Raw genomic sequence first — 23,527 nt, forward strand, 5'->3', positions numbered from 1 at the left:
AAAATCAACAATAACAAACTTCCGGGTTAAAATGTTGAATTTCACGTTTTCGCATAATTCCACTGTATACAGTCAACAGTTTCATATCGTGAACGCATTTCACGGAAAAACATACGTTTTGACTGTTAAACCCGGCGAAGATTCAACACATTTGCAGTCATTCCCATTGTGCACGCGCCGCTTAAAAAGGTGATTTCTCCTCTTCTGGCATTTCATGACAGGAGAACCATGTCTACTTTGGATGCGGTTATCTTAGCGATAGTTTGTGTAATACCCTCGATATACATATCGTTGGAAAGCTTAGTTTATGGCCGTTCACGTGATCACAATAACTTAATTTAATAAATTTTACCGAAACGACTGGTTCCGCTTTACAGGGTCACATATGTCATTTTCAGTATTTGATATGTTGTCTGTGTCCTTTTTGCAGCTAAATATGACTTTACAAGATTTTGGATTATCATAATCTGGAGTTGTATTCTCAGATCAGTTCTCTTAAACTCTAACTGGGTTTTATGTCCTCGGTGGTAAGATATTGCTCATCTCAGTGGCAGTGTAAAACAAACCACCTATGTAGTTGCATGTGAAACAAGCTCTAATCCCATTAACATATGCACCGTCAAGGTCCAAAGATCTGATCCTACTGATGTCATCTTGCTGCACTCTAAAATTGTTTTCAGTTATCCAGAAAAAAAAAAGAAGCCTAAATCACAAAGATCATGTTTGTGTTGAACATCCGGAAAGTAAGAGAGCAATTTAAAGGGCCTCATTATGTTGTGGGCAGGCCTGCTGCCTTCTGCATTTTCATTCTATTAAGTAGTTATGCAATGAACCAGCAGCATTCCTCACCACTGATCCCACAAGGTCTGACTCTCAAGGCAGTAAAGCAATCACTATGTACTGGTGTGGGTGTTTCTTTGAGCCTTGAAGCATGCGGAAACTTGTTTGCCACATCAGCGCTGTCAAACTTGAACAGTGTGAGCTGGAGTATGGCTGTAAAATAGGATTCCCACGGGTTATGGAATTTCTGGAATGTCAAGGAATTTTAGAAAGTCTATTCCAGACATGGAAAGTCAGGGAATTTGATCTTTCTTGGGGCAAAGTCATGGAATTTTACATTTGACTTGAGAGTGGGAACCCTGGTAAAATAAAAGTGCATGTCATTTTGAACCGCTTCAAAGGACACCGAAAGATACTTACAAACGTGACATGGCAGGGAATATAAATGTACTAGTCACATCTGAAGAAGAGGTGGTTTGTTTAGCTTGTTTAGTGCTCTCTACCCCCCTCATTTGACCCTTCAGCAAGGGAGTTTCAAACATTCTGCCCTGCAACAATGTACGGTTCTAAAATTCTATGGGTGCCTCTCATTCGGCACGGGACACACCAAATAGACTCGAGTCCCCGACTGCCCGACTGTCGATTATCGGGTTGGTGTGTTTAGGCCTTTATACATCCTCCTTTCCTTCCTCGGTCCTCGTCCTCACTGATCTAGATAAAGAATGATGGGGCGGCAACAATGGGATAGTCTATCCAGTGCTAGTTATAGAGAAGTGGGATAAATAGTCCGAAGGACCGAGCATCGAGGATCAGAGAGGGATGTTGAGATAATCCAAACTCTTTAGAACATTCAATTTCCAACATTCCTGTCGTACTACCGGTTGACTTGACCCACACACAAGCAATGGACATCTGAAACACGTTTCCAAAAGTCAGTGTTTATATGACAAACTTTTAATTACATGTTGTTGAATTGAATGAAGCAGTGCAATCTCCAATGCCAATGCAATATAGGAATGACGAGCAAAAGTTCACATCTTTAAAAACAACAACTGTAAACTGGGCATCCTTGGGTCTGGTGCTTACATAGTCCTGCTTGGCGGCATTTATTTATTTAAAAAAAAAAAAAGTGCTTTTTCCAGTCATACATATTAATCCTGGCTTTTCTGGACATAGTACACATGATTTGTTAGTAATAACAAAGACATTCCTTAAATGCTGTAAAAATTAAATTATAAAATAATTAGCATGATTTAACATTTTAATTCGGCTACAGATGCGTTATTGCATCTTTGGATATAACTGTATCTTCACCAAGAACGAGAGCAGTCTATAGATTTGACGTGATTGTCATTTCCTTAGACAGCTCTACACAGCTGCCTGACTGGTAAAAACCTGCCTAAAAAAGATGCCAGGAGGGACCCAAGAATATCATATCAGCACATTTTCCAACAATGTGCTGTTAACTCATGTGAAGACGTATCTGCAGATTAGCGGTTTTCAACTGTAACTGGGGGTAACATTTAATGTGCCTTAACATTCAACAAATCATGAATATCTGGCACTTTCTTACAGCATCTGTAATGACTTGGGGGGGGAGGGGGGATCCTGTCCCGTGGATCCGTGATTCCATTTCAGAGCATTTTCCAGACACCAGTGCAGTCGAATACCACACAGGATCTCCCCTCTCCCAAATATCCCGGGAATCAAACCGTTATCAGTTTCTGCTTGGATTCGCTATTTGAGTCGCCCTTGATGACCTTGCTGGTGTCTTGTTTTGGCAACCCATACAGATATATGGACACGCACACCAGCAGTGTACCGCCGGCAAAGGTGGCAGCTACAAGAGAAACGGAGCATGAGAGTCAGCTACTTCAAATCTGAACATAAACAATAATCAATCAGGTTCTTCCTTAATTTATTTTATTTGATGGGGATTATGTACATTTTTTTTTTTTTTACATAAATGTTGCCATTTGATGCATTGTGCCAGTGTTATGGTACATCTGCATTTTCATCAATCTCATTGGATCTATAGGAGAATTCTCCATGTCAAGTCAAGAGCAGATGTAATGAGCCACTGAAACTGATGGTTAATGATTGACTTACTTATTTGAAGGCCAAAGAGGGTCACTGAGGCCACGGTGGATAGGACTATGGCAGCCGCTGCAGAGAAACCCTTCATGATGTTGTCTGTGTACTTCACCACAATGGATGTGTACAAACCACCCACACTGGACAGAACTGGTGAAAAACAAAAGCAAACCTCAGGTTCACATACTGTACAGTATATTAGATAGCATGTGATAGATAGTCTACTCTAACCTATACTAAAAAAAAAAATCGATGGTCATCAGATATTGTATGGTATGCATGTCCATAGTAGTGATATATCTGCATGCACAACATACACATACATGTACACATACATGTACCGGTAGTTAAAAGCGCCTTTGAGTTTCAAAATGATCACCAGTAAGATCTACTGTATGACAGATTCTCACACATGATATATCTTTGTTTTTCAAGATAATTGTAGTCAGTAGGATTGGTCAGAGGGTGGTAGTTTTTCACGATTTGAGCTATAACTTAGCACATAACCTGCTCCCGACCAGGCTTGGTTGCGAGCATAAGATACCATGGTGATACAGCGACGCTAAAACAAATCCATTTCGTATGACAGCATACCCTGGCTTTGAGCGCAACATACCTCGCTAACCCACTAATCGAGGTTCGTAGTACACCCCACAGGTTTCATTCATACTGTAGATGAATAGACTTACTTGGTTACATTGTATACCTATGCTTTTTCATTCTTGTCCCTGAAGTAAAACAATGATTTTGACTCTATTTATCTATCTGTGGTAAAACTACACATAATTTCAGCATACAATCGTTAAAGGTGCAGTCAGCGATATACAAAATTTCAAGCCCATAACATTTTTTGTCAATCAGTAATAATCTCCTCACGACCTGCCCATCTGCCCATTTTGTGAGTACACTGTGCAAAACAAACAGTCTCTGTAGGCAGTCCAGGGGTATATTCAAAGTATGTGGTTTAGTGACGAACCTGTTAAACCTCCTAATAGAAGACCTGTATGGCTTCATTCTCCTAAAAAAAACAATGCCATAGGACTCTTGTTGTAGGAGGTTTACCACTTACTCCAAGTTAACTTACCCAGCTTTGTCACTAACCTACATACTTTGGATACCCCCTGCCTCCAAAAACTAGAATCAAACAGTAAAATAAAATGTATAAAAAGTAGGGTCAGTCTGTCCTCCAAAATAAAATGAAACCCTGCGTGGAGTTTCTTAGCAGGTAGGGGGTGAACTACCTCTTTGGCATATCTTGTCTTGTCCTTGGTTGAAATATACTGTACCAAGCTTTGAACAAAAGTATCTGCTAATAAATTTAAGTATAAACATAAACACAAATGTGAGTTACTGCGCAATCACTGACTGCTGTACCTTCAAAAAGTGGAACTTCACATGGCTTGCTGAGTAATACCTTGATGAAACACTGAAGATTAGGCTACTATTGATGATACTTACAGACTACAAAGACCACCCATGGTGTGTAGCCGAAGAAGAATCCTTTCTCCATGATCTGTGGACCGTCATTCATGAAGACTCCAACAAGGGTGATGGCGATGCCAGACAGGTACATCTGCAAGTTCCTCACCCACAGGGACGTGTCGGAACTCTTCAGCACCTTCTCAAAGTACACACCTGTTCCAGAAGAAGACAATTAGCTTTCTGACACTCTGAACGCGGACTAAAAAAATATATACTTAAGGTGTAAAGATAGCGTACAGATACAGTCTGAGAAAGTGTTCAATAATTCCCTGCCCACCTGCAAATCCTGAGCACAGGACAGCCACTGCAATGGCCATGAACCCTAAAAATGGGTTCTGCTCCACCTGAAGAGTGAGATAATCCATGTGGGATAAATAAAGCATTTAATATATAATAAGAACACTACTGCTGCTTATTATTAAATGAATGTACATTACAGAGATCCCTTGCCTTAATACAGTCCACTCTCTGAGAAACCATACGGACATATGGGCTGGTTTTTGAGGTTCCGTGATAGAACCATGACCTACCTGAACTTTAGTGGCTTCAGCTGGCGTCCATTGCACCAGGGTTACTCCCACACACAGCATGAAGACGGAGAACCACTGGAGCCTGCTGAGGGACCGATTCAGCATCAGGACCGTGCACAGCGCTGTGCAAGGAATCTTCAGCTGGTAGGTCACCTTGGGAGACAAAAGGTAGTTTTATCAACACAGAAAAAAACCACAAGGTCTGTGGTATTATCACAATGGATATTAATACAATACCAGCAGAGAATGCTTAGCCATGTAGTAATGGACCAGCACAACCCTAGATCATCTGCACAGATATCAGGACACATTTGGCATTTCTGTGTTGATGATGAAGATAGTGACCAACAAAAGGTGTCTTATGCTTACCTGGTACACGGCTGCATCCAGGTTGCTCAACCCAATGAAGGCCATATTGTTCTGTATGGCATAGACCACAGACGGTACACTGAGCTTAAGAAGCTCCTTGGGACTGCGAATAATATGATCAACTATTGTATTCCTCAACCTACCGAAGTTTCCCGTTTCTCTGTGGAAAAAAGTACAATTTGAGATTACAGCTGCAAACAAGAGTGCATTATTCTGTCTCCATGTGACTTTGCACACATTAAATAACTAGCAGACGTCACAACCATACTTTATTACATTATAGCAAGGAGTGTCACCCTACCTGGCGAGCATGCCTATGCTTAGGAAGAGTTTTATGACCTCCGTGAGGCACACGGCTGTGGTAGAGAAATACAGATCCGAAGAAACGGTCCTGGTGTATCGCAGTGCTACGGTGTAAGCTGCTGCCACCAGTGTCATCACTGTCAGACAGTACAACTTGAACAGCACACTCACAGGCTCTGGGGGAGACAGACACATGACAGCAACATTAACTAAATGTAGGTCAGACCATATTAGCTAATTCTCTAGCTGCTTGGTACCTTCATTTTCATGAACGAGTGATTTGCTTAATAAGGCGGTCTCCCAGACGTTCTCTCATTAAACATGCTCATCCTGCTATCAAGTAAACACGGCTAACGTTAGCTGGCGAGTGTGCCCCATAGCCATATATTTGGTCAAGTACAATGTGTACTCAAAAAGCCAACGTAGCATTACATTTAACGAAGCTACCGGGTGACACAGGATGGTAAGTCAAGTTTACGTCGCGATACCACATTTCCAGAGATTTAAGTTTACATTAGCAGTTTATCTACCAAACAAAGTGCCTATGAAAATTTCATAATCATAACGTTAGCCAGAATTGAATCATTGGAGGTTTACCTACCGTTCGCCATGATTAGTGTGCTCTTGAACAGTGTTGAAAAGGAAAACTACGTCCACACTACAATACTGACTGTCCGCATATCCAAGGATTGCTAACGTTACCTACACTAATTTGATAATGAGAAGGACGATGGTCATTGCGCTGAAAGAGGGTTTTGATGCATGGGGGCAGGGGGCAGGGACACCGCTGTAGACACAGCTGTAGTCTACTTCCGGTTACACGTCGCATTAAAAGTCCGTGAAAGTAAAGACGAGACAGAAGGGTGCTGCTGCTACCATCAGTGTTGGGAAGGTTACTTTAGAAATGTAATGTGTTACAGTTACAAGTTACTCTGTTTAAAATGTAATAGTAGTGTAACTATTTGAATTACTTTTTCTGAGTAACGTAACTAATTACTTTTGATTACTTTTTGAATGATAATCCATGCGAAGATTTCGGCCTTGGTCTACAGGCTGCCGAGCAGTTCTGTACAAGCGCACAAGGCAGCAAGGGCATTTAATACATGAATTAGCATCACATTTTTTGCGAGGATAATATAATGATAATCATAACACGTTTACAGGCAGGCATGTAGGCCTACGCTGATGGCGCTGTAGACGTGATATAGTCAGAAGGTCCCCTATCAAACTATGGTTGTGGAGGGAAACAGTTATTTTTACATACAATCTATCTATCTATCTATCTATTATTTGCAAAGTTTTGCTGACAATATTGAGATGTAATTCAAATTGTAATTTTGAAAAAAATCAAAAGTACCTGTAATTGAATTACATTTTTTCTATAGTAACTGTAATATATTACTGTTACATTTATTTTGTAATTAAATTACGTAACTCAATTACATGTAATGCGTTACTCCCCAACACTGGCTACCATGATGATGGTAGAATTATATCCTGAGAGATATCAGAAATCTAACACTATTTTTGACACTGCTGTTTGCGTTGTCTCTCAAAGATAACAGCCAGCTGAAGGATTTAAAAAGTTAGTGCAAGAAGCATAGGCATTTCATGCTGAGGTCTATACTATTCATTGTAGTAGACTAGTGCTGCACAGCCCTGCCCACCGCCGATTCTGGAAGTAAGTAGCCCATGTAATACTGGAATATAAGCCATAAAATCATATCCGTCCATGGTAGACCTAAACTTGCCTCTGAAGTATAGCAGCCATCAAAGTTGCCATCAAAGTTGCCGGATGCATTAATTAAAATTAGACAGCAACTGACAGCAAACCTAGCCTATATATTTCATGCTCAACACTTACAATCAGATTCACATACTTTAGTCCATGAGCCAGTCAAGTTGATGCCAGGAGAGGGCATCAAACCAATTTTGTTATTGTTTTATTTTTGTTTCTCTATGATTCCAAACATGGATTTTGGTGTGTACATCTAATACATTTTGGTCTGTCACATGGAAGGAAAATGATTCAACTACATCAGTCATATATTTTCTGAAAGCTTAAGCCCTAAGGACGGGATCTAACATGACATGAGACATGTCTCACCCTCCTCATCAGTATGCTGCCATGCATGATACCTCTTGGGGCTATAACATTTGCCACATATTTTCTAAAAACATATACCCTCAGGATGTGATTAAACAGAGGTTTTGACATTTCTCACCCTCCCCTTTACTCTGCTGTGTCATCAGTTTTTTACAATCACTTTGCTACTATTTTCAGAACCTTGATGTCATTGGTTGTGAGTTTTGTGTTGTGAAAAATGACATCAAGGTTCTGAAAATAGTAGCAAAGTTATTGTAAAAAACTGTAATATATATGGTATGACTGAATCAGGTGGTTGGCTGATACGTTGGGGTCTGTGCCTTTCAGAGAAAACTAGTTCAACCACCCAAACCTGAATTCTGAACCCAGGCATAACACTTTGGGTATTACTAAATGCGGTAAATGGAGGATACATTTGGGCCTGTGCCTTTAAGAACAAACTAGTTCCACCACCCTAACCTGATTTCTGAACCCATGCATGATACTTTGGGTATAGGTAAACCGGGTTCATGGCTAATACCTTTTGGACTGAGCCATTTAGGGAAAACTGATTTAACCACCTAAACCATATATTTGCTGAAAACATATACCCTAATGATGTGAAGTAACATGGGTTTTGACACCCCCCACCCACGTCATGACTTTTCTGCCCCTGCATAATACATTTGTGTATTTAGGTATGCATGGGCATACATTTAAGGCCTTTTCTTTGGTCATACATTAACACTATATTGAGTTGCTCTACTAATACTAATAATATAAGCTTCAGCTGTGATTCACAGATGTCAATCATGCATTTTTGAGTCATAGATACATGTAGCTATCAGAAAATAACATAAAGCCGGATGCCCTCAGTTGGCACCAATCTGCGCAAAATGGGCCTCTGGCCCATAGACTATTTAAGCTATTTTGCACAGATCTGGGAGGCCTTGGCGAGACTAATTCACTATATATTTACTATTTACTACAATAATAAGAGTACAATGATCATAGAAAATGTCAAATAATTCAGGGGTGTTGTTAGGCATCATTTATATTTCATGCCTAACAACGCCCCTTAGCTGTTCTAAAATCAGTGGAATCTGTGGCCTCTCTGGGGTTTTTTATTATTGATTATAGTAGGCCTAGTAATACTTTTAACACAAGAGACTGTTTCTTGCACTGTAGTTAAACTGTGTAAAGTTAAATGGTCTCTGTTATTTTGTGTGTCAAGTTTAAGTCAGAAAAAACTGACCCTGAGCTAGAAATAGACTGCTGAAGTTCACCTACAAAAAGGAACCAAAGCTGCCATCTTTGCCCATATGAGGAGATATGTATGTTAATCAACGCTAACTACCTATGGCAAGTTGCATTGCAAGTGGGGTTGCAAAATTCAACATGTGCTGTCTAAACATACCGAAGATCACAGTGTCCACTAAAAGGCAGAAGACGTGTGTAGAGCAGAAGTTAAACAGGTGCAACACTTCAAAATCTCCATGCTATTTTCTGATAGGAAAAATCTCAAGAATCTCCTTATAGGGCAGAGATTGCAGGTGAACTTCAGAGGTCTATTTAGCTTAAAAAAAACCTGTGCAACCTTTGTGCATGGTAGCCTAATGGGTGAGTGAGTCTGGAAAAGGTAAATCAATCAGCCAATCAGACATTGGACAAGAGGTGCTAATTGGAAGCCACACCTTCTCCCCAACCATCATTATATATCACACAGACCCTGAGGTGGGAGTTCATGGATAAGGTAAGTTGTCAGTGACATTAAAGATTTAACTATGTCCTTTTTAGAATGATACGTAATGGAGGTGTTTTGATTATTTGAAGGTGCATTTGGTGGGGCCTACAGTTTTGACAGACCTTTTACATTATTATTTCAAGAATGGTGAGTGCCTCTTACTTTTAAGTCTGGCTTACTGTTTGACTTGGATGATGGGCCTGGTATTTCTCATTATTGGAGTTTTCATACATTTTCTTGATAATTCTACAGAGGGAGTGCATTTCTGTCCATGTTGGCCAAGCTGGTGTGCAGATTGGAAACTCGTGTTGGGAACTGTACTGCTTGGAACATGGTATCTGCCCAGATGGAACTGCCGCTGGAAATGACAAACTGCTATTGGACTCATCCTTTGGCACATTTTTCAGTGAGACCGGTGCTGGGAAGTATGTTCCTAGGTCAATATTTGTTGACTTGGAGCCATCAGTTATAGGTAGGTAATGTTGTCCCGTTTCAAACAATCATTTGTTTTTTTGGGTGAACGTAAATGAAGATTTGGGTTTGTGAAGCTGACTTGATATTTCTTGACAGATGAGATCCGTAATGGGTCCTATCGTCAGCTGTACCACCCAGAACAGTTGGTCAGTGGTAAAGAAGATGCAGCCAACAACTACGCTCGTGGTCACTACACCATTGGAAAGGAAATCGTGGATCCAGTTCTGGACAGAATTCGTAAAATGGTAGGTGTTCCTGTGCCCCATTTAGTCTGCAGTTTGACCCCCCCACCCTCAGTGGAGGCCTCTAATTTGTACTTGTGGGGCTACATGGTACATGTATGGCTGTAGTGATTCTGTACTAGTGATTATACATTGAGGGTTGTGTATGCTTATCATTTCTCTTTATTATGCAACCTTATGTGGGCATGAGAAGTTTGACAGATGTTATACCTTTGAAGGGGGTAGGATTGTTTAAGAATCAATAGAGGGTGTGTTTGATTGCTTTTAAAGTTTGTCCCAGCAGCTACACTTGTCCTTTGTTTGCATTATCTCTAAGGGTTTATTGAGTTACCAATTTATGGTGCAGTATATGACCAGTGAATTTGTATTTTGTCTCAGACTGATCAGTGCTCAGGACTTCAGGGATTCCTCATCTTCCACAGCTTCGGAGGAGGCACTGGCTCTGGCTTCACCTCCCTGCTGATGGAGCGTCTGTCTGTGGACTACGGCAAGAAGTCCAAGCTGGAGTTCTCGGTCTACCCTGCTCCCCAGGTGTCTACTGCTGTAGTGGAGCCCTACAACTCCATCCTGACCACCCACACCACTCTAGAGCACTCTGACTGTTCCTTCATGGTGGACAATGAAGCCATTTTTGATATTTGTAAGCGCAACCTTGACATTGAGCGTCCCTCCTACACCAATCTGAATCGTCTTGTCGCCCAGATTGTCTCGTCGATAACTGCATCTCTACGCTTTGATGGGGCTCTGAATGTGGATCTCACGGAGTTCCAGACCAACCTTGTTCCCTACCCTCGCATTCACTTCCCCCTGGTCACCTACTCCCCAATAATCTCTGCTGAAAAGGCTTACCACGAGCAACTCTCTGTGCCTGAGATCACAAATGCTTGTTTTGAGCCAGCTAATCAGATGGTGAAGTGTGACCCAAGGCGTGGTAAGTACATGGCCTGCTGTGTGCTGTACCGCGGAGATGTGGTCCCCAAAGACGTCAACGGCGCCATCGCTGCCATCAAAGCCCGTCGAAGCATCCAGTTTGTGGACTGGTGCCCCACCGGCTTCAAGGTGGGCATCAACTACCAGCCGCCAACGGTTGTGCCAGGTGGTGACTTGGCCAAGGTGCAGAGGGCTGTGTGTATGCTGAGCAACACCACTGCCATCGCCGAGGCCTGGGCTCGCCTGGACCATAAGTTTGACCTGATGTACGCCAAGAGGGCCTTTGTGCACTGGTATGTGGGTGAGGGCATGGAAGAGGGGGAGTTCAGCGAGGCCAGAGAAGACATGGCTGCCCTGGAGAAGGACTATGAGGAAGTTGGGGCAGACTCCGCTGAGGATGATGAAGAGGAGGAAGAAGAGTACTAAAGTGTATAGGGTTCTGTATTTGTGCATCAGTTTAACTAATAAATGTTTGTATTGCAAATTTATATGGCTTGTCTGACTCTTAATCCTCCTGAAGTAATACAGAAAAATGTCTGCGATCTAGTGCATTACCAGACACCCCTATATTGCAAAATCAAGCACAAGTGACCTTTGACATGCCTACTGTCATAGCTGCACAGAGTCCCAGAATGTAGCGCTGTAGCTTCCCGTTTCCATTATTTGCTGACCGTAGCAACTCGAGGTAACACTTTTTTTTTTTTTTTGCTTTCCGTATCGACGGTAGTTGGTGACCTCAAAATTGAGCTGTATGGGAGGACATGCTGGATTTCTCCTTTACACAGGGAATCTGAACGCCCCAAATATGTTTTCATAATTTGGGTGTTTTTTAGAACATCCATATGTATTCCGGGCTGGAGCTATGGCTGGCCATTAGAACTCAATGTGTGAGAAAATGGTCAGTGACTAAAACTTTGAGTATTTTGTCATCGTGTACAGGCAAACAAGCCATGAAAAGTAGGCTATTTATAACGGCAGAGTAAAATCTATGTATAACACTAGGGGAACTCTTATCTCCAGAAACACCCGAAACTGCATACCATGGGTGTTTCTCAAAGTCAAGGATTGGTTCTTCCAAGCCACTTTTTCAAGGACGTTATGTCCTCAAATCCCGTCCTTCGTTCTGAGAATTTTGGAGGATGCATCGATGGATCCTTGGCGTGAAGAAATAACCCACAATCCTTTGCGTATGGACAATTAGAAATTATCTGACGGTGTGATTAAAAAAAAAAAGAGGGAGAGGGAGATGGAAAGTAGATGCAAGAGGCAGTGCATGTTAATGTAGGCTAAATACGATTTCTGAAATGTTTTGTTAATATCATCGTATATTTGCTCAGGCATTTATATCAAGTTATTGTGCATTCATCATAAATGCATATGTCAATGTGTATGAATACGTTACTTATGATAGACTTTTGTGATTAATTTATCTCTGAACTTCGCCCAATGCGAACTTTGTACAAGTTCAACAAGGTTACCATTACCCTTGCCAATTACCTATAACTTTCCATTGACACTAACATAATTATAAACTACGGATTGTGATATGTGAAGACCAAGTCGAATGTGAAAATACTGTAGGCTACTCAAAAAAAGTTTATTTAGAGGAAAGTGCAGCTGCACAGTTGTCGGAACTCCTGTAAAAGCAGCACAATTTCCACGGTTCAAATGAAGCGCGCACCTGGAACAGTGCACGGTTGACGTGCACTTCCAAACTTGCTAGGTTGTTCCATTGCATGTGATCTTGACGGCTGGGGAGGGTACTGGGAAGGTGTGTAGCCTTGTCTCTCTAGCACCCGACTCGCAAGAAAGCATTCTATCAAGGATGCGCTCTTGACTTTGAGAAACACTGCATGTCTCATTTGAGAAGTGGTAAGTGCTAGCCAGGCTATTGCTCCCCAGCCAAATGCTCTGATTCTCTACCACTAGGGATATCCGGCTCAGTAATAATCACACCCAGGAAATTATCCAATGTTTTCCCAGGGGGAGTGTCGTCCTGCTGGATAATTCTTCACACTTGAATGTCTTTCGGTCCTTGTATGGGCTCCAACCAGAGGAATCGAAGAGCAGACCTCTGGGCGTCAGTGCAGAGTGGAGCTGAAGGCCTCAACAATGACGTGGAGGTGGCTGAAGACAGCGGCTGAACTCAATGCTCTTTTCACCTTTATTGGCTGCAGCTGCTGTACTCGGCATGCATTTTTCACCTGTGTTTGCTGTATAGCTGCTGAACACAGCATCTGAACCACAAACACTTATTTTTACTATTATTGCAGCTCTAGAAGATAATGATTTATTTGATTTGGTAGTTTTTTTCTTCTTTTTTTATTGCTGAAATTGTAAGTGTGTGTGTTTGTGTGCACGTTTGATTATGTGCATTTGCTCCAGCAATGGTCTGAAAATACTGATAAGCATATTCTTGATTTCTGCATTCCCTCTAAATAACACAATAAGTGAACCATTGTCTCATGTCTTTATGTAATTAAGTGAGAATGCTTTCAACACAAAAGACTATTTTTGGCATTGTAAACTGAAGTAAAACAGTGAAAAGGTGGTCTGTGTTGTGTTGTGTAAAGAGTTTAAGTCAGAACAAACCGACAAATCTGGCTTAAGGACCTGTATGCGGTGTGCATGGTATGGTATGTAGCCCAGAGCCATAGAAAGAGAGTTGCAAAACTCTTTGATGTTGCCGCCACACGATCAAAAGTTCCAAAAAACCTGCACTGAATGGCTGAATCGCAGGAGGGTGGGATGTACTTCTGGATGCTGGAGGTTGTAATCAGTTAACTCATTTACTACTGACCAAGAGATTGGCTATTAATAATAGTTCCAAAAGTCCCATAACACGGACATAGCCTGGAGAAAGCGTTGCCAGAGTGTCGCCACTCTGTTTTATACTGCTCTGATGTAGCCTAATATTACTAATTGGGTAAGTGAAAAAACACAAAGTAATAGGCCAATCAGACATTAGACAAAAGGTGCTAATTGGAAGTCCCGCCTTCTTCCCAACCATCACTATATCACACAGACCCAGAAGTGGGAGTTCATGTAACGGGTAAGTTGTGATTAGAGGTTGAACTGATGTCTTTTTTTTACACATTTCTTTATTGAGCTTTTCTTATAAGAGATGCTTAATGGAAGTATTAATTGATTTTTTAGTGAAGGTGCATTTGGAAGAGCCTGCAGTTTGGACAGTTTTTACATTATTGTTTGAATAATGGTGAGTGCCTCTTACTCGCAAGCAGTGTTGCCAGAGTCCGCTTATTATAAGCAACTTGGGCTTGTTTTCCGGTGAAGTTGCGGGTTGCGGTTTTGGGGGCGTGTATTTTATGTGGTCGCTTCTTTTGGGCTTGCTTCGTGTTTGTTGTTTCCAGGCAAAGTCTACACGTACACAAGGGCATTTTAAATCTATGCCTCTGCGTCGACTCTACGCGGTAACTACAGGCTCCTCTAACATGACCGCCCTAGAAATGTAACGTCAGATGTTCGGGGAGGGGATGCTACTTGGGTCGCTTCTTTAGGGCTTGTTTCAAGGACCTGCTGCTTGTTTTTTGCTCACGTGACCTGGCAACACTGCTCGCAAGGCTTACTGTTTGACTTTAATGATTGGCCAGGTATTTCTCATTATAGGGGGTTTTCATACATTTTCTTGATCATTTTACAGAGGGAGTGCATTTCTGTCCATGTTGGCCAAGCTGGTGTGCAGATTGGAAACTCGTGTTGGGAACTGTACTGCTTGGAACATGGTATCTGCCCAGATGGAACTGCCGCTGATAATGGCAAAACTCTACTGGACTCCTCCTTTGGCACATTTTTCAGTGAGACTGGTCCTGGAAAATATGTTCCTAGGTCAATATTTGTTGACTTGGAGCCATCAGTTATAGGTGAGTAATGTCTTGTAAATGCTATATTAAAATGTGGGTTTGTAAAAGGCTTACTTGATATTTCCTGACAGATGAGATCCGTAATGGGTCCTATCGTCAGCTTTACCATCCGGAGCAGTTGATTAGTGGTAAAGAAGATGCAGCCAACAACTACGCTCGTGGTCACTACACCATTGGAAAGGAAATTGTGGATCCGGTTCTGGACAGAATTCGTAAAATGGTAGGTGACCAGATCAACTGTTCCTTGCTCAACATTTGAGATTGGTGAAATGTACACTGCTAAAAAAATAAAGGGAACACTGGTTCATAGGAGTATAGCATCAAGTCAGTCACACTTGTGGGATATTGATCTGGCCAGTTATGTAACTGAGGTGGTTGTGAATCAGGAATTTGGAATTTGCTACAGGTGTACTAGAGGGCCAACTGTGAGACGACCCCCAAAACAGGAATCGCTTTACAGGTGGTGGCAACTGATAATTTTTCTATCTTCATTCTTCTAGACTGATTTTTCACTAGTTTTGCATTTGGATAGGGTCCGTGTTATTACTGGTAACATAAGCCAGTATCTGGAGCCTACAGAGGTTGCACGGGGTAGTCCAACTCCTCCAGAATGGCAAACCAATACTTTCCATTGCCAAAAAGATTGCTATGTCTCCCACTGCAGTCTCAAGAGCACAGAAGAGATTCCAGGAGACATGCAGTTGTTCTAGGAGAGCAGGGCAGAGTGGTAGAAGGTCCTTAACCCAGTAGCAGGACCAGTATCTGCTCCTTTGTGCAAGGAGGAACAGTAGGAGCTTTGCTAGAGCCCTACAGAATGACCTCCAGCAGGCCGCTGGTGTGAATGTCTCAGACCACATTGTCAGAAACAGACTTCACGAGGGTGACCTGAGGGCCCGATGGCCTCTGGAGGGACCTGTGTTCCCTGCCCTGTTCTGTGCATCCCTCCAAGGGTATGCCTCCCCAGACCATTACTGACTCACCACCAAACCGGTCATCCAGACCCTTTCATGTCTGTAACATGTGCTCAGGGTGAACCTGCTCTCATCTGTGAAAAGCACAGGGCACTAGTGTTAGGCCTGCCAATATTGCATTCTATGGCAAATTCCAATTGAGCTCCACGGTGCTGGGCAGTGAGCACAGGTCCCTCTAGAGGCCCTCAGGCCACCTTCATGAAGTCTGTTTCTGACAGTGTGGCCAGAGACACTCGCCAGTGACCTGCTAGAGGTCATTCTGTAAGGCTCTAGCAGGGCTCCACCTTGCACAAAGGAGCAGATACTGGTCCTGCTACTGGATTAAGGACCTTCTTAAGGATCTACCACTCTGCCCTGCTCTCCTGTAACAACTGCCTGTCTCCTGGAATCTCTTCCATCCTCTTGAGGCTGCAGTGGGAGACACGGCAATCTTTTTAGTAATGGAAAGTATTGGTGTGCCATTCTGGAGGAGTTGGACTACTACCCTGTGCAACCTCTGTAGGCTCCAGATACTGGCTTATGCTACCAGTAGTAACACTGACCCTATCTGAATGCAAAACTAGTGAGAAATCAGTCAAGAAGGATGAAGATGGCAAAATTACCAGTTGCCACCACCTGTAAAGGCATTTCTGCTATGGGGGTCGTCTCACATTTGGCCCTCTAGTATACCTGTAGTGAATTCCGTTGAAATCAAAGCAGGTCAACCTGATTCACAACCACCTCAGTTACATAACTGGCCAGATCAATATCCCATAAGTGTGACGGTTATGATGCTATACTCTAATGAACTAGTGTTCCCTTTATTTTTTGAGTAGTGTATTCCCTTGCATTTAGTTTTTTCAGTGTTAATGTTTTTGGTGATTCTCAGACCACTTTTAGAGTTGGTCCTTCAGTTTAGGCCTATTCATGATGTCTACGGGGTAGGTTTGTTTGAGAATCATAAAGAGGTTTGTGTGTGATTGCTGTCAAGTGTGTTGCAGAAAACCTGCTGCAATACTTGCCCTTTGTTTACATTATCTCTAGGGGGGTTATTGCATTACCAATTTATGGTGCAGTATGTGACCAGTGAATTTGTATTTTGTTTCAGACTGATCAGTGCTCAGGTCTTCAGGGATTCCTCATCTTCCACAGCTTCGGAGGAGGCACTGGCTCTGGCTTCACCTCCCTGCTGATGGAGCGTCTGTCTGTGGACTACGGCAAGAAGTCCAAGCTGGAGTTCTCGGTCTACCCTGCTCCCCAGGTGTCTACTGCTGTAGTGGAGCCCTACAACTCCATCCTCACTACTCACACCACTCTAGAGCACTCTGACTGCGCCTTCATGGTGGACAATGAAGCCATTTTTGATATTTGCAAGCGCAACCTTGACGTTGAGCGTCCCTCCTACACCAATCTGAATCGTCTTGTCGCCCAGATTGTCTCGTCGATAACGGCATCTCTACGCTTTGATGGGGCTCTGAATGTGGATCTCACGGAGTTCCAGACCAACCTTGTTCCCTACCCTCGCATTCACTTCCCCCTGGTCACCTACTCTCCAATAATCTCTGCGGAAAAGGCTTACCACGAGCAGCTCTCCGTGCCAGAGATCACAAATGCTTGTTTTGAGCCATCTAATCAGATGGTGAAGTGTGACCCAAGGCGTGGTAAGTACATGGCCTGCTGTGTGTTGTACCGCGGAGATGTGGTTCCCAAAGATGTCAACGGCGCCATCGCTGCCATCAAAGCTCGCCGAAGCATCCAGTTTGTGGACTGGTGCCCCACCGGCTTCAAGGTGGGCATCAACTACCAGCCGCCAACGGTTGTGCCAGGTGGTGACTTGGCCAAGGTGCAGAGGGCTGTGTGTATGCTGAGCAACACCACTGCCATCGCCGAGGCCTGGGCTCGCCTGGACCATAAGTTTGACCTGATGTACGCCAAGCGGGCCTTTGTGCACTGGTATGTGGGTGAGGGCATGGAAGAGGGGGAGTTCAGTGAGGCCAGAGAAGACATGGCTGCCTTGGAGAAGGACTATGAGGAAGTTGGGGCAGACTCAGCTGAGGATGATGAAGAGGAGGAAGAAGAGTACTAAAGTGTATAAGATTATGTATTTGTGCGTCAGTTTAACTAATAAATGTTTGTATTGCAAATGTATGGCTTGTCTGAATCTTTATCCTCCTGAAGTAATACAGAAACCCCTATATTGCAAAATCAAGCATAAGTGACTTTTGTGCAGCTATGACCGTAGGCTACATTCTTTGGGCATGTCAGAGCTCCCATTTAGATGCTCCCAGAGTGTAGTGCTGTAGATGCATTATTTGCTGACTGTAGCACCTTGAAGTAAAACTTTTTTTTTTGCTTTCCATATCGATGGTAGTTGGTGACCTCAAAATGGAGATGTATGAGGACACCCTGGATTTCTCCTTTAACACCGGGAATCTGACACCCCAAATACGTTTTCATAACAATTTGGATGTTTTTAACTTTAGAACACCCATATGTATTCTTGGCTGGAAATATGAAAAATCAGAAATTGGAGTATTTTGTCATTGTGTACAGGCAAACAAGCCATGAGAAGGCTATTCATAACAGCCGAGTAAAATATAAATAACACTAGGGGAACTCTATAATCTCCAGAAACACCCGAAACGGCATAGTACCTTTAAACCTCAAGGAAGAGATTTAAGAATTCCACTATAATATTGTCTCAGGAGCAACACATGCTCTACAGGGTCTCTACTGATGGTCAACTAGTCAACTGCTCTGAGAGATGCCAGACTGATACGATTTGTTCTGAGTATCTTAAAACGAATAACCTCACCATATCCCAGTATCGAGTGGATAGTACAGGATTAAGCAGTGAAAACAACATGAAATCCTGGAGCTACTTTCTCACTGTGTGCAGGTGGTGATGACAGTTCAGGGATTTTTTTTTTTTATGTTCGATGACCGTGCTCAGCTGTGTCCACTGGATCCCACTCTGGGACATGATGGTAGCCGTGGCTGTACAGAATTGACTCAAAGACAGCCAAGGAAATTCTGATCTTGGTCACCAACTCCTCACTGGAGACATTTTCTTGGAGGATCTGAGGGGCAGACTGTAAGTGGATCTCAACAACTATCGTCTCATGCTGTCTGGTATTAGGTTAAGAGACTCAAGTACTCTAGACTCAAGGGCCCCTTCTTAACTTCTCTCCTCGATGCTCGGACCTCCAGGCTCGTTCCCACTGATCTATAACTAATACTGGATAGACTATCCCATTGTTGCCGCCCCACCATTCTTTATCAAGATCAGTGGGAACGAGGACCGAGGAAGGAAGGGAGGATAGATAAAAAGACCAATTAAGGTTTTGTTTCCTAAATATGCCTTATGAAGAGGACAACCTAACTCTTCCCTTAATTTCAAAAGGAGTGCTCCCCAGCCAAATGCTCTGATTCTCTACCATTAGGGATATCTGGCTCCGTAATAATCACACCCAGGAAATGATCCAATGTTTTCCCAGGGGGAGTGTCGTCCTGCTGGATAATTCTTCACTTTCAAGGGGCTTGTATCCGGTGCCGTTTTACTAAGCCAATTAAGTGCCAGGTTACTCATTGACGTAAGGTACAGAAGGAGAGCTCGTGCCCACACTAAGCTCGTGCATGAGCTGAGAGTGGAACAGCCACCAATCAGCATGAGGAGAAACGGCACCGGACATTAAAGGTGCCTCTCATGTAAAGTTTATACGTCCTCCCTCGCTCCTCGGGCCTCGATCCTCACTGATCTACATAAAGAATGATGGGGCGGCAACAACGATAGTCTATCCCTTCGTCTATCTTTCTTTATGTAGATCAGTGAGGATCGAGGCCCGAGGAGCGAGGGAGGACGTATAAACTTTACATGAGAGGCACCCTTTGTATTTCTGGAAAATGGCGACGAGGAAGTGCCTTGCTAATCGGCGAAGCTAATCAGTCAAATCCTGACCCCCTGGTCTGAACTCAATGCTCTTTTCACCTTTATTGGCTGCAGCTGCTGTACTCAGCATGCATTTTTCACCTGTGTTTGCTGTAGCTGCTGAACACAGCATCTGAACCACAAACGCTTATTTTTACTATCTATATTGCAGCTCTAGAAGATAATGATTTATTTGATAAAGTGATTTGGTAGGGTTTTTTTTTCTTTTTTTATTGCTGAAATTGTAGATGTGTGTGTTTGTGTGCACGTTTGATTATGTGCATTTGCTCCAGCAATGGTCTGATAATACTGATAAGCATATTCTTGATTTCTGCATTTGTCTCATGTCTTTATGTAATTATTTAAGTGAGAATGCTTTCAACACAAAATACTATTTTCAGCATTGTAAACTGAAGTAAAACAATGAAAAGGTGGTCTGTGTTGTATTGTGTAAAGAGTTTAAGTCAGAACAAACCGACAAATCTAGCTTAAGGACCTGTATCCCGTGCATGGTATGGTATGTAGCCCAGAGCCATAGAAAGAGAGAGTTGCGACACTCTTTGATGTTGCCACCACACGATCAAAAGTTTTTAAAAAAACTACGCCGAATGGCTGAATCGCAGGAGGGTGGGATGTACTTCTGGATGCTGGAGTTTGTAAGCAATTAACTCATTTACTACTGACCAAGAGATTGGCTATTAATAATAGTTCCAAAAGTCCCATAACGCGGACATAGCCTGGAGAAAGCGTTGCCAGAGTGTCGCCACTCTGTTTTATACTGCTCTGATGTAGCCTTCTTCTTCTTCTTCTTCTTCTTCTTTAGTATCTGATGTAGCCTAATATTACTAATAATGTGAGTGAAAAAAACACAAACTAATCAGCCAATCAGACATTAGACAAAAGGTGCTAATTGGAAGTCCCGCCTTCTTCCCAACCATCACTATATAACACACAGACCCAGAAATGGGAGTTCATGTTTGTTCATGTTACGGGTAAGTCGTCATTAGAGGTTGAACAAATGTCTTTTTTTATTATTAATATTTCTTTAGATTCTTTATCGAGATTTTCTTAGTAAGAGAAGCTTAATGGAAGTATTAATTGATTATTTAGTGAAGGTGTGTTTGGAGGAGCCTGCCGTTTGGACAGATTTTTTACATTATTGTTTCAATAATGGTGAGTGCCTCTTACTCACAAGGCTTACTGTTTGACTTCAATGATTGGCCAGGTATATCTCATTATTGGGGGTTTTCATACATTTTCTTGATCATTTTACAGAGGGAGTGCATTTCTGTCCATGTTGGCCAAGCTGGTGTGCAGATTGGAAACTCTTGTTGGGAACTGTACTGCTTGGAACATGGTATCTGCCCAGATGGAACTGCTGCTGATAATGGCAAAACTCTACTGGACTCCTCCTTTGGCACATTTTTCAGTGAGACTGGTCCTGGAAAATATGTTCCTAGGTCAATATTTGTTGACTTGGAGCCATCAGTTATAGGTGAGCAATGTCTTGTAAATGCTATATTAAAATGTGGGTTTGTGAAAGGCTAACTTGACATTTCCTGACAGATGAGATCCGTAATGGGTCCTATCGTCAGCTTTACCATCCGGAGCAGTTGATTAGTGGTAAAGAAGATGCAGCCAACAACTACGCTCGTGGTCACTACACCATTGGAAAGGAAATTGTGGATCCGGTCCTAGACAGAATTCGTAAAATGGTAGGTGACCAGATCAACTGTTCCTTGCTCAACTTTTCAGAGATTGGTTTAGTTTCTTCAGTGTACATGTTTTTGGTGATTCTCAGACCACTTTTAGAGTTGGTCCTTCAGTTTAGGCCTATTCATGATGTCTACGGGGTAGGTTTGTTTGAGAATCATAACGAGGGGTGTGTGTGATTGCTGTCAATTGTGTTGCAGAAAACCTTTGTTTACATTATCTCTAGGGGGGTTATTGCATTACCAATTTATGGTGCAGTATGTGACCAGTGAATTTGTGTTTTGTTTCAGACTGATCAGTGCTCAGGTCTTCAGGGATTCCTCATCTTCCACAGCTTCGGAGGAGGCACTGGCTCTGGCTTCACCTCCCTGCTGATGGAGCGTCTGTCTGTGGACTACGGCAAGAAGTCCAAGCTGGAGTTCTCGGTCTACCCTGCTCCCCAGGTGTCTACTGCTGTAGTGGAGCCCTACAACTCCATCCTGACCACCCACACCACTCTAGAGCACTCTGACTGCGCCTTCATGGTGGACAACGAAGCCATTTTTGATATTTGTAAGCGCAATCTTGACGTTGAGCGTCCCTCCTACACCAATCTGAATCGTCTTGTCGCCCAGATTGTCTCGTCGATAACTGCATCTCTACGCTTTGATGGGGCTCTGAATGTGGATCTCACGGAGTTCCAGACCAACCTTGTTCCCTACCCTCGCATTCACTTCCCCCTGGTCACCTACTCTCCAATAATCTCTGCGGAAAAGGCTTACCACGAGCAGCTCTCTGTGCCGGAGATCACAAATGCTTGCTTTGAGCCATCTAATCAGATGGTGAAGTGTGACCCAAGGCGTGGTAAGTACATGGCCTGCTGTGTGCTGTACCGCGGAGATGTGGTCCCCAAAGACGTCAACGGCGCCATCGCTGCCATCAAAGCCCGCCGAAGCATCCAGTTTGTGGACTGGTGCCCCACCGGCTTCAAGGTGGGCATCAACTACCAGCCGCCAACGGTTGTGCCAGGTGGTGACTTGGCCAAGGTGCAGAGGGCTGTGTGTATGCTGAGCAACACCACTGCCATCGCCGAGGCCTGGGCTCGCCTGGACCATAAGTTTGACCTGATGTACGCCAAGAGGGCCTTTGTGCACTGGTATGTGGGTGAGGGCATGGAAGAGGGGGAGTTCAGCGAGGCCAGAGAAGATGTGGCTGCCCTGGAGAAGGACTATGAGGAAGTTGGGGCAGACTCAGCTGAGGATGATGAAGAGGAGGAAGAAGAGTACTAAAGTGTATAAGGTTATGTATTTGTGCGTCAATTTAACTAATAAATGTTTGTATTGCAAATGTATGGCTTGTCTGAATCTTTATCCTCCTGAAGTAATGCAGAAACCCCTATATTGCGAAATCAAGCATGAGTGACCTTTGTGCAGCTACAACAGTAGGCTACATTCTTTGGGCATATCAGAGCTGAGGATAATGAAGAGAAGGAAGAAGGGTACTGAAGTGTTTTTTTTTTTTTTTTTGTATGGGTCTAACTAATAAATATGTTGTAATAAAAGCTTACTTTGGAAAGTCTTGCATGTGTCTGTATTTGTAAAAGTCTTGAGGGCTTCACTTCGAGAACTGGGTCAGAAGTTCAACTAGCAGCTGTTAAAACATCTAGTCTGTATGCTGTTGTTGGTAGTAGGCTAATGGCCAATTGCACTTGCCTTTGCAAAAAACAGCTGTGTGGTTGGCTTAAAGACCTAATGTGAGCTTATTTTGGTAGTTTCTGACCCAGAGTCCAAAAGGTGGCAAGTGACCATGGGTCTCTCTCCTTCAAATGACCAGTTATTAAAATATTTACTGAGACTTTTACAAATGTGCTTTAGCGTAGATTGTGCAAGGTACTGTAACTTTCATAGATTATTTTGGAAGATTTAGTTATTTTTATTCACATATAGGTTATCCACGTACTCAAGTTCACATGATTTGTGTTTTTACAATGGTTTCATTACTTAATCTATGCTTAAAATGCTTCAGCTGCAAGTGACTAAATG

At 42.9% G+C, this 23,527-nt stretch overlaps 4 protein-coding genes across 4 annotated transcripts; 3 read left to right on the plus strand and 1 right to left on the minus strand.

Annotated features, from left to right (window-relative positions):
- Positions 1-1,698: 1,698 nt before the first annotated feature.
- On the minus strand, positions 1,699-6,345 carry slc35a1 (solute carrier family 35 member A1). Its single transcript, XM_062551617.1, has 8 exons — positions 6,160-6,345; positions 5,557-5,734; positions 5,256-5,415; positions 4,887-5,039; positions 4,634-4,700; positions 4,333-4,509; positions 2,890-3,024; positions 1,699-2,620 (listed from the first exon to the last, which is right to left on the minus strand). Exons 1-8 carry the CDS (start codon positions 6,167-6,169, stop codon positions 2,487-2,489), a joined length of 1,014 nt encoding a protein of 337 aa, XP_062407601.1. The 5' UTR covers positions 6,170-6,345; the 3' UTR covers positions 1,699-2,486.
- Positions 6,346-9,477: 3,132 nt separating this feature from the next.
- On the plus strand, positions 9,478-11,522 carry LOC134098543 (tubulin alpha-8 chain-like). Its single transcript, XM_062551616.1, has 4 exons — positions 9,478-9,535; positions 9,641-9,860; positions 9,959-10,107; positions 10,483-11,522. Exons 1-4 carry the CDS (start codon positions 9,533-9,535, stop codon positions 11,458-11,460), a joined length of 1,350 nt encoding a protein of 449 aa, XP_062407600.1. The 5' UTR covers positions 9,478-9,532; the 3' UTR covers positions 11,461-11,522.
- A 2,589-nt stretch (positions 11,523-14,111) lies between these two features.
- LOC134098547 (tubulin alpha-8 chain-like) lies at positions 14,112-18,009 on the plus strand. Its single transcript, XM_062551619.1, has 4 exons — positions 14,112-14,251; positions 14,696-14,915; positions 14,987-15,135; positions 16,974-18,009. Exons 1-4 carry the CDS (start codon positions 14,249-14,251, stop codon positions 17,949-17,951), a joined length of 1,350 nt encoding a protein of 449 aa, XP_062407603.1. The 5' UTR covers positions 14,112-14,248; the 3' UTR covers positions 17,952-18,009.
- A 2,751-nt stretch (positions 18,010-20,760) lies between these two features.
- On the plus strand, positions 20,761-22,832 carry LOC134098546 (tubulin alpha-8 chain-like). Its single transcript, XM_062551618.1, has 5 exons — positions 20,761-20,785; positions 20,904-20,966; positions 21,069-21,288; positions 21,360-21,508; positions 21,797-22,832. Exons 2-5 carry the CDS (start codon positions 20,964-20,966, stop codon positions 22,772-22,774), a joined length of 1,350 nt encoding a protein of 449 aa, XP_062407602.1. The 5' UTR covers positions 20,761-20,785; positions 20,904-20,963; the 3' UTR covers positions 22,775-22,832.
- Positions 22,833-23,527: the final 695 nt, after the last annotated feature.

This window comes from Sardina pilchardus, chromosome 12, assembly GCF_963854185.1.
Source record: "Sardina pilchardus chromosome 12, fSarPil1.1, whole genome shotgun sequence".
In the NCBI taxonomy this organism is placed as follows: Eukaryota; Metazoa; Chordata; class Actinopteri; order Clupeiformes; family Clupeidae; genus Sardina; species Sardina pilchardus.

What these genes read in the sequence shown, in the direction of transcription:
- LOC134098543 (XM_062551616.1), top strand. An exon ending in CTTGGAGCCATCAGTTATAG is followed by an intron (nt 9,861 to 9,958) that starts GTAGGTAATGTT and finishes ATTTCTTGACAG; the next exon opens with ATGAGATCCGTAATGGGTCC. An exon ending in TGGACAGAATTCGTAAAATG is followed by an intron (nt 10,108 to 10,482) that starts GTAGGTGTTCCT and finishes ATTTTGTCTCAG; the next exon opens with ACTGATCAGTGCTCAGGACT.
- LOC134098547 (XM_062551619.1), top strand. An exon ending in CTTGGAGCCATCAGTTATAG is followed by an intron (nt 14,916 to 14,986) that starts GTGAGTAATGTC and finishes ATTTCCTGACAG; the next exon opens with ATGAGATCCGTAATGGGTCC. An exon ending in TGGACAGAATTCGTAAAATG is followed by an intron (nt 15,136 to 16,973) that starts GTAGGTGACCAG and finishes ATTTTGTTTCAG; the next exon opens with ACTGATCAGTGCTCAGGTCT.
- LOC134098546 (XM_062551618.1), top strand. An exon ending in CTTGGAGCCATCAGTTATAG is followed by an intron (nt 21,289 to 21,359) that starts GTGAGCAATGTC and finishes ATTTCCTGACAG; the next exon opens with ATGAGATCCGTAATGGGTCC. An exon ending in TAGACAGAATTCGTAAAATG is followed by an intron (nt 21,509 to 21,796) that starts GTAGGTGACCAG and finishes GTTTTGTTTCAG; the next exon opens with ACTGATCAGTGCTCAGGTCT.
- slc35a1 (XM_062551617.1), bottom strand. An exon ending in AGCATAGGCATGCTCGCCAG is followed by an intron (nt 5,416 to 5,556) that starts GTAGGGTGACAC and finishes TTTTTTCCACAG; the next exon opens with AGAAACGGGAAACTTCGGTA. An exon ending in TGGATGCAGCCGTGTACCAG is followed by an intron (nt 5,040 to 5,255) that starts GTAAGCATAAGA and finishes TTGTCTCCCAAG; the next exon opens with GTGACCTACCAGCTGAAGAT.